Source organism: Nicotiana sylvestris, chromosome 12 (genome assembly GCF_000393655.2).
Source record: "Nicotiana sylvestris chromosome 12, ASM39365v2, whole genome shotgun sequence".
Lineage (NCBI taxonomy): Eukaryota > Viridiplantae > Streptophyta > Magnoliopsida > Solanales > Solanaceae > Nicotiana > Nicotiana sylvestris.
This window is the reverse complement of record NC_091068.1, coordinates 75,697,605-75,707,805: the sequence shown is the minus strand read 5'-3', so window position 1 is coordinate 75,707,805 and position 10,201 is coordinate 75,697,605. Positions and strand designations below refer to the sequence as shown.

Sequence of the window (10,201 nt, the reverse complement as noted above, 5' to 3'; positions counted from 1 at the left end):
GGCTGAGAAGTCTGTGGAGGTGCACCCCTCCCAAGTCTAGGGAAATTCCTCACCATATGGCATGTGTCACCACACTCAAAACAAGCTCTGGGAGGGCGCGGCAGCTATGACTAGCTCGGGCCAGGTCTGCTGGACTGACCTTTGAAAGCACCCCACGCAAGAGGCGCGCTAGAAACCGGAGGTGCATAGTAAGGCTCCTGAGGCCTAGGAGGAGCTCGAATACCACTGGCTGCTGGAAGAGCTGAATGAATAGGGCAAAAAATATACCCCTACCATGACGACTTGCAGCTGGGGCACGGGCACAAGAATAATGGCCCGACTCTCGAGACCCCTTGGCCTCCCTCTCCTCTCTCTCCCTAGCATGCATACCCTCAATCCTCCTAGCAATGCTCACCACCTGCTGATAAGAAATATTCATCTCCAACTCATGAGACATGCTAGACCTGATGATGGGAATAAGCCCCTCAATAAACCGGCAAACCCTCTCGCGAATAGTAGAAACCAAGGCTGGTACATGCCTAGCCAAAAACGGACAGCATACTCTGAGATGGCCATAGTACCCTAGCGCAAATGCTCAAACTCTGCGCGCCATGCATCCCTAAGGCTTTAAGGAACATACTCTCTCAGGAAAAGATCTGAAAACTAAGCCCAAGTTAGTGAAGTAGCCTCATCTGGACTGTCTAACTCATAGGTGCGCCACCACTCATAGGCGGCTCCTCGAAGTTGGAAGGTAGTAAAGGAAACCCCGCTCGATCGTGATATACCCATGATATGGAGAATGCGGTAACACTCATCTAGAAATCCTAGAGCATCATCCGATGCGAGACCACTGAATACAGGAGGCTTGTACTTCTTGAACCTCTCAAGCCTCAACTGTTCATCCTCGGAAGTCACTGCCCTGTCCTCGGGCTGATCTCGGACTGCAGGTTGTACAGGAATAATCTTAGGGACCTGCTCAACATGCACTCGCTGCTCAGAAGTGCGGGCGGCAGGAGTCTGTGCTCCTCCCCCGTCCTGAGACGTAGCTGCAGCAAGGGGAAGCAACCCTGCTTGAGCCAAAGTGGTGTACATACTCATGAACTGTGCCAGAGTCTCCTGAAGTGCTGGAGTAGTAGTAGCAGTAGGCGTATTAGGTGCCTGGACTCTGGCTAGAACTGTTGATGCTACCTCGGTGATAGCTCACGTAGGTGCTCTAGCTGCACCACGTGCGCATCCTCGGCCTCTACCCTGGCCTCGGCCTCTAGAGGCTGCAGTAAGGGGCGCGGGTGCCTGATCATTGCGGGTAGCACGTATCCTCACCATCTGTGAGAGAATAGAAGACACAATTTTAGAATTATGATGTCAAAATATCACACGACAAAGAAAACAAATGAAGTGGAAATTTTCCTAACCATTACATAGCCTCTCGTAGATAAGTACAAACGTCTCCGTACCAATCAGCGAGACTCTAATAAACCGGCTTGTGATCCATGACTCTTATGAACCTAGAGCTCTAATACCAACTTGTCACGACCCCAGTTCACCCTCCGTGAACTGTCATGATGGCACCTAGTCTCTACGACTAGGTAAGCCTAACAAATGCGGAAAATAAAAGAAACTTGCGGAAGAATTAATTAAAAGCCAAAATAACCGAATGAATAGTATTTAAGATATCGCTCGGCATATACAACACAACTCTCAGAATCTAATACACTTTCCCAAAACCCGAAAACTCATGGAACCACAAGCCTTTGAATATCTAATAGTGTCTAACTCCAAAATATCTAACAAAGAAAAGAAATACAGAAGGGCTAATATTTAAAACCGAGAATAGAAAGGGATTCCTCGGTCTGCGGATGCGGCAGATGTACCTCAACGTCTCTAGAGCAGTTTCCTCGCCTCAAGGGTGGTAGGACTGAGTTGACATACCTGGATCTGAACATGAAAAACATGCACAGAAAGGGCATGAGTACACCACAGTGGTACTCAGTAAATGCCACGCCTAACCTCGGTTAGGTAGTGACGACGAAAGTTAGGGCCCTATTGAGATTAAATAAAGTATAAAGTTTGATAGTGTAGAACGGAGCAGTATAAATAAGTACAATAATAAAAGTAACACAAGATATAAAGAACAACAACAACTACACAGAGGCAAGTAAGCACAGGAGTAAAATACAGCTCAGCACCAAGTCATATCCATCGGGGATCTCCTAGGATACTGTCCTGTAGTCTCAAATATACATATCCAATAGTTCTCCCGGAATACTGTCCCATAGTCCAACTCATAGTGCGCGAGGATCTATCGGAATCCCGTTCTGTAGTCCCAAATATAAATACTCAGTACTGGGAGAATCTACCGGGTGCAATCCCGTAGTTCCATATAACCGTGTAGGGGGATCTATCGGAATCCCACATCCGTAGTCCCAAATGTAAACAAATAAGGGGGAGCTACCGGAATTCCACATCTGTAGTCCCAATGTAAATACACAGCAACAACAAGAAATTTCTCAAAAAGGTCAAATTTCATATTAAGGCAAACAAGTAAGTCTAGTCTAGCATGCTGCACAGAATTTAGATAAAGCAGTTTGAGCAAATAAGGCAATTAAATCACTTAGACATGCTTTCCTAAGCTAGCAACGGCTTAATAGTGCAAGTAATAAATAGGAAAAAAACATACTAGTAATTACTTAATGAAAAAGACCGGATTTCCAACAATTAGCACAAGTACACACTCGTCACCTCACGCACCAGGCATTTCAATTATCAACAATGACGAATCCTAAAGAAAAGTCCCCCACACAAGGTTAGACAAGTCACTTACCTCGAACCGGCTCAATAATTAATCTGAAACCACGCTCTTGCCATGAGTACTCGACTCCAAATGGCCCGAACCTATTCAATTCAATTTCATAATGCAAATAACACTTCAAGTAACTGATTCTACAATTAAATCCTAAGCTAATACGCGAAATTAGGTAAAATGACCAGAATGTCCCTCGGGCCCACATTTTGGAATCAGGTAAAATTTATATTTTCAGAATCCTCATACTCTCACGAGTTCATACATACCAAAATTATCCAAATCTAAGGTCAAATTCCCAATCAAAAGCCGAATTCTAAGTCTAAGAACTTTCTTCCAACGTTTCCCCAATTTTCATCTCCAATCCGAATTTAAATGATGAAACTAACTATAGATTGATGGAATATAACTAGAAAGGGTTAAAGAATTGTTACCCAATTATCTCCTCTTCAATTTCCTCTCAAAATCGCCCTCTCCCGAGCTCCAAATCGAATTATCAACTTTTGAAACTAAACCCTCGAAATTTCATATTTCTGCCCAGTTGTTACCGCATATGCGGTCCCGCTTTTGCGAAACACAGGTCGCATCTGTGACTTCTCACTTAAAACCCATCTTCCGCATCTGCGATTCCCCTTCCGCAGATGCGGTACCGCTCCTGCGAAAATCTTACTACTTCTACGGTCCCTGCTGAACTTCCCCATTTCCGCTTCTGCAATCGATTCGCCACTTCTACGGCTCCACACCTGTGGTCCCACACTCGTAAGTGCGGTTATGACAAAAGAACAACTGAAGCTGCAACTCCAAATTCCAAAAATCTTTCCGTCAACCATCCGAAATCATCCCGAGGCTTCCGAGACCTCAACCAAACCTACCAACATATCCCATAACTTTATTCAAACTTGTTCCAACCTTCGAAATGCTCAAAACAACATCAAAACACCTATTTTTCATCGGATTCAAGCCTAAGAATCCCAAAAACTATAGAAATACGCTTTCGATCAAAAAGTCTATCAAACCTCGTACGAATGACCTGAAATTTTGCATAAATGTCACATTCAACACTACGGAGCTACTCCAACTTCCAGAATTCCATTCTGACCCTCGGATCAAAATCTCACTATCGAACCGGAAACTTTAAAATTTGACCTTTCTGCATTTCACGCCTAAATTCGCTACGGACCTCCAAAACACAATCTGAATACGCCCCTAAGCCCGAAATCACCCAAGGAAGCTGACAGAACCATCGGATTTCCATTCTGAAGTCGCTTCATACTGTTCCGACTACAGTCAACTTTCCAATACTTAAGCTCTCATTTAGGGATAAGTGTCTTGAAACTCTCCGAAACTCGAAGTCGAACATCCCGGCAAATCAAAATAGTAGAAATAAACTCGGGAAAAGCAGTCAATAGGGGATCTGGGTATTAAATTCTTAAGACGACCGGTCGGATCGTCACATTATTGCAGTAGTTACATCTGGAAATAATGTGTTTGCCAAATTTAATAATCACATCATCAAAAGGGAGTTTGCTATATCATAGCCTTCATACTAGAAATGACATTTTAAAAGGAATAGTAGATTTCCATACCTTGTATATGAATTGAACTTTTGGACTATATTTCCTTACCAGATTCCATGCACTTTTGTTTGTGTACTTGCCATTATCCGAGAGTATCCAAAATATTTGACCATCCTTGTTTTGGTTGCCAATAGGAATGATTTGGATATGGTAAACCAGATGATCTGGTAGGAGCTCCTTCAACTTGTTGGTATTCTATTGACCATCAGAAATGAATTCCTTTACCAAAGATTTGGAAGGGAACTGTTTTGCTAGGGGCCTTTAAGCGACCAATTATCCCACCAGAAGTTATTAGAGCCAGAATTCACCTATCACACAATATGATTTTTTGCAATATCTCTCATTTTGAGAACATGACTCTGGCATGGGAATTACCTGGAGCAAGCTTTTTAGAGACTAAATAAGATCTGACACAATATTTATTTCTAATGAAAGTGGCCTAGAGAGATGATGTGGACCTTATCCTCCACCGCCTTTTCATATCTAACATGTTACTAATATCTTCCATTTTTCTAATGCCAATGCCTCCTTCATCAAGAAGGAGGGCAAGATGGTTCCAAGAACTCCAATAATATTTCTTGTGATTCTCAGAGGAACCCCAGAAGAAATTAGCAAAATATTTCTCAATTAACCTAAATAATTCCTTAGGAGGAGTCATAGAAGAAAGAGTGTACACTGGGATAGACTAAAGAACACTCTTAATTAGAGTAGCTTTACCCCCATGAGAAAGCATTTTGCCTTGCCAGCCATTAAGCCTTTTCACAATTTTGCTAATCATGTTATCAAAAAAGTCAATCTTTTTCCTACCCACATACAATGGACAACCTAGATAAGTAAAAGGAAAGTTCTTATCCATAAAGCCAGTGCATTTTCTAATCCTGTTAATTCTAGTGGCAGCAGTATTAGGAGCAATTAATAAGTAATTTTTGTCCCTATTAACTAGCTGACCAGAACTTCTTTCATAGTTATCAATAACATTCATGACCAGTTTGATAGAAGTAGAACCACCACTACAGAACATAACAATATCATCAGCATAAGCAAGGTGGTTAATCCTAGGAACGTTAGGGGGCATGGAGAATGGAGTGAAGTTAGGATTTTTATATAAAGAGTTAAGAGATCTAGATAAGACTTCAGCAACAATAATAAAGAGACTAGGGGAAAGAGGATCCCCTTGCTTAAGCTCTTGAGAAGAAGTGAAGAAGCCATGTCTCATACCATTAGTGATAATTGAGTACCATACATTTGATATGAGATTGTGCACCAAACCAATCCAATTATCAGAAAAAATAAATTTTCTAAGTGCTCCAATTTAATGATAACATTACCCCCATTATTGCATTGAGAATTATTGTGAATAATTTTCTGAGCTAACAAAATATTTCCTGAGATGAGTCTATCCTTAACAAAGCCACTTTGGTTCAGGGAAACTATTTTATGCAACAAAGTGTTAACTCTAAGAGAATAGATAATCTTGTTAGTAAAGTTGGATAAGCTAATGGGTCTAAAGTCAGAAAGGTAGTAGGATTGTCAATTTCAGGAATTAGAACCAAACAAGTATGAGAATAAAATTTGGTCAAACATTTTCCTTTGAAGAAATCTTTCACAAAAACAATGACTTCCCTCTCAATTATTTTCCAGCAACTCTGAAAGAAGGTGTCATTGAAGTTATCTGGTCCTGTTGTGCTGTGAGGGCTGAGGCTAAATATTGCTTCCTTGATTTCATCTTGCTATGGGGCCTTTCTAAGCATTTTATTGTCATCACCTGAAACACAAAAAGGAATACAATCTAGGATAGAATTGTTAATTATAGGTGGGGTGAGGTTAAAGATGGTTTGAAAATGTCTCACAGCTTTTCTGGTTATCTTCTCATCTCCCTTAATCCAGCTTCCTCTACTGTTTTTTATGCGATTAATTTGTTGCCTTCTTCTCTTCTCTATAAGGATGGAATGAAAGTGTCTGGTATTCTTTTCCCCTTCTTCAAACCACTTTATTTGAGATTTTTGTTTAAGTATGGATTCTTGAAGACTGAGCCATCTAATATACTGAGCATGAGCCATGTTGACATCTTCTCTACTCTTTTCCGAGTTATCTTCTATATCAATGTCCTTCAACTCCTGAAGTTTATCTTCCCAATTGGTAACAGCTTCATTAATGTCCCCAATTTCATACCTAGACCATTGGGATAGCCTTTTACTAAGAGCTTTGAGCTTACTTTGAAGAATCCACATAGGATTCCCAACCACTTCTGTATTTCATGATTCATTCACTATATCAAAGAATCCCTCTATGTTAACCAACAATTCAGAAATCTAAAATAATTGATGTGTTGATTATCAGCATCCATATTCTTCATAAGAAGGGGTCTATGATCTGAACCTGTCCTAGTCAGATGTCTAATAGAGGTTCTTTGAAACAATTGATCCCAATGATCATTAACAAAGATCCTGTCAAGCCTTTTCCAGATTCTCTTCCCATGTCTTCTGTTATTGCACCAAGTATAATTAGAACCATTGTAACCAATGTCAATGAGGCCACAGTTGTTGATACAAGTTTGAAATTCCAAAGTTCTATACATTCTGTGAGGTTTACCCCCGAGTTTTTCATTAGGATCCATGATTATGTTGAAATCCCCTCTCACACACCAAGGGACATCAACCACCATATTATCTAGTTCAAGAGATTGTCATAGGTCCCTTCTATCTATGGATTTGCATTTAGCATAAATTGCAGTAATATATATGTCCTTCATACCAATAGCATTGTGAAAGTTGATTGTGATATGTTGATCGCTGATGGTAGTGGTTGTAGTAGTGTTGTAGGAATTCTAGAAGCACCAGATTTGGCCAATATTATTGCAGCAACAATGTTGGAAACCCAAGAATTTCATGTACCCCTCTAATTTATCATTAGAGATAAAAGGTTCAAAGATAGCCACGTATTGAGAGTTGTTAATGTTAATCAATTTCTTTATCCTATGAATGGCTTTTTGAATCTAACTCCCCTAATGTTCCAAAATAGAGTACTAATCATTAAGATCATTTGGGGGGTTATCTTCCTTTTGGTTCCTCCTCATAGAAGGATGAGTTATGTTCCTGTTTCTTCTACTAATTTTCCTGATTTCACTTCTTCCTCTCCTGTTATTCTGTTGTTGATCTTTTGTAATGGTATGGGAATTTTGATCTTCTTTTCTCCCCTCTTGTTGGCTGTTCGATTGTTCTACTCCTTGCCAGCTATCAGAAAGGTCATCTTCTTGATTAGGAATGTTACACTCTTCCTTGTTTTCATATAAGTCTACAGCAAGTTGAAGTCCCGAGAGATTCTTTATTTATGTTAGAACAGTAGAAGATCTGGGGTCACCACACTGCTCTTGACCTTGTATCCCTTCACTTTTGTCTTCTTGATTAGTTTGAGTAATTCTGTTTTGAAGTTGTTGATCCCCTGTTCTATTAGTCTCACTCAAATTCTCAGAAGAATTCTTGTTGATATTCTCAACAGTTTGTTCATATTGGTAGTCGTTGTTTTTTTGTTGTTGGGCTGCGTATGCTTTCTTTAGTGGATTGCCTTGAGAAGTCATTTTGTTTTGCAGCTGAAACAGTTTCTTCTCTTTGTTTACTGTTACATGGTATAAACACAACTTTACTCTTCTTTTTTGGAAACTTCTTAGGTTTCTTCTTCTCTGTCTTCTTCTTTTTATCCTTTTTGTTGCTGCGAATGACCTCTTCATTTTGTTGTTTTGAGTGTTCTCTGGATTCGGCAGATTTTGAGATTTTGCTACTCTCATTAGCCTTGCTCCCCTCTTGTTGTTTGGTTGACTGATGATCAATACCTTGATTCTACTTCTCTTCTTCTTGAATATTTTCAACTTTCTTTTTCTCCAGAGCTCTGCAATTGATCATGTAATAACCAATTTTTCTATAGTATTTGCAATATTTTGGGACTCCTTCATACTCCAATTTTTGAGTGTAGACTTTGAGAGGAGAATCTTCATATTCTTGGCGAACAAATACACTTTGAGGCAGTGGCTTCAGCAGGTCCACTTCAACTCTAATTTTAGCCATATTTGGCCTTGTTCTTCCCATGGTGGCAGCGTCCAATGCAAGAGGTGTTCCAACAGAACTTAGGAGTTGTTTGACATACGTGCATATGAAATGGTAAACCAGGCAAGAGAATCCACGCCAGAGCCACTGGTAAGTCTTCCTCTGGCTTAAAATCTGGAGACCATTTTTGTAGCCACATTTGCATACCATCAGTTTCAGTAATCCTCCTAAACCAAACTGATTTCCATTCTTCCTCATTAAATAGGTCAATAAAATATTATGATTATCAAAAAACCCAATTCTAACTGACCCCTTAAGAGAAACAATTTCCTTGAATCTTGACCTAATTCTATCGATTTGGGGATGGGGTCTTAGAAATCGATCCACAATTATAAATTTGCAAGATTCAGCCATTATACCATAGTAATCAGTTGCTTTGAAGATAACAGCAGGCATACCGTTATGAGTAGTGTGTCGAGCTTTCACCTTCTTCTTTTTTCTAGCTTGAGATCGATCGGCGAGGAGCTAGAGGGGGCTGAGATTTTATCTGCATAAGAGGTGTTTCTGGAAAGGATTCCTTGCATATGAGAGGAATCCTCTTTAGCTTGCTGGTGCCTTCCAGACGCGCCGGTTGGAGGCCTCCGACGGCTCCATCTGGTGGCGCGTGGACCAGAAGTATTGAGAAATTAGCCGTTTGGGAGATGTTTCAAGAATTCAAACTCTCTCTTCTTGAATTTCATAAGTAGCTAGTCAACATCATCACATAAAACGGGACAGAGGGAATTACATCTAAGTTTTAATGATGACAATAGTACAAATCTAACCAACTCTAATTGATTGTCGGAAATTAGGAAACCTATGCAACTGCTAAAGACATCAAAAGGAAAGAGATTAAATGCAGCTACTCTAGGCGATCACTAAAGTAAAAATGATAAGCAATCAGTTTGTAAATTAAGGAGAGTCGATAAAGAAAGAAATCAAAAGATTTTGATAAAGGTTAGAGTGATCAAGATCAATCAAGATGTGTCGCATATTACTCTTGAAAATCAAGAACGCAAGAAGGAAAGAAGATCAGTGAATCCAGCCTTCCTAATGAGTTGGATTCAGATGCAACTCTTGGGTCAAATCTCTTAGAATATTATTGCCTTAATCAATGGTCAATTGGCAACGGCAATTTCAAGAGAAGATCACAAGTCGCAAGATCACAAGTCGTACATATAAGAAGAACTGAAAGACAGAAAGAAGGACTACGCAACTTAATACATATTTCTATATCTTTCTAATTCCTAGTACAAACATTGTATTCATGAGTTTACGAGAGTCGCAAAAGATAGAAAGAGTTAGAAAACAAATAAGAATTTGTGTCAAGCATAAACTATCATTGTTGTCGAATATTGTTAGTGATGAACGAACTAAAACCACAACTATTGTAACGACTCAACTATTGAAGATCCAAGAGAACTCATGTGACGCAAGGGAACTGGATGTAAGTACTGAACCAGTATAAAACTTCTGAGTCGTTACTATTTTAATTCTTGCACAATTTGCTTCGGCTAATTTCTAACCATCTGATAAAGAGAAGTCACTATTACTTTCTCTAGTCAACTGAGTTTTTAAATTGGTCACAATTTACCCCTCCCCTCTTGCGTTTCATCTTACACCAGAGCATCATTGCAAACATGGTAATGAAAAAGAAACACTAAAGCAATCATATGTCATATAGCGACATTTTCAGCTTCTTGTTCACTATGTTTTGAAGTAATTAAAAATAGTAGTAGATTAACTAAACAAAAGCTATAGGTAGC

The 10,201-nt window shown here is 39.7% G+C and overlaps 1 protein-coding gene across 1 annotated transcript; it reads right to left on the bottom strand.

The window, feature by feature from the left end:
• Positions 1 to 5,986: 5,986 nt before the first annotated feature.
• LOC104223235 (uncharacterized) lies at positions 5,987 to 7,021 on the bottom strand. The gene is made up of 3 exons (XM_009774628.1): positions 6,736 to 7,021; positions 6,207 to 6,604; positions 5,987 to 6,121 (listed from the first exon to the last, which is right to left on the bottom strand). The coding sequence occupies exons 1-3, from the start codon at positions 7,019 to 7,021 to the stop codon at positions 5,987 to 5,989; spliced, it is 819 nt and encodes a 272-aa protein (XP_009772930.1).
• Between the last annotated feature and the right edge of the window lie 3,180 nt (positions 7,022 to 10,201).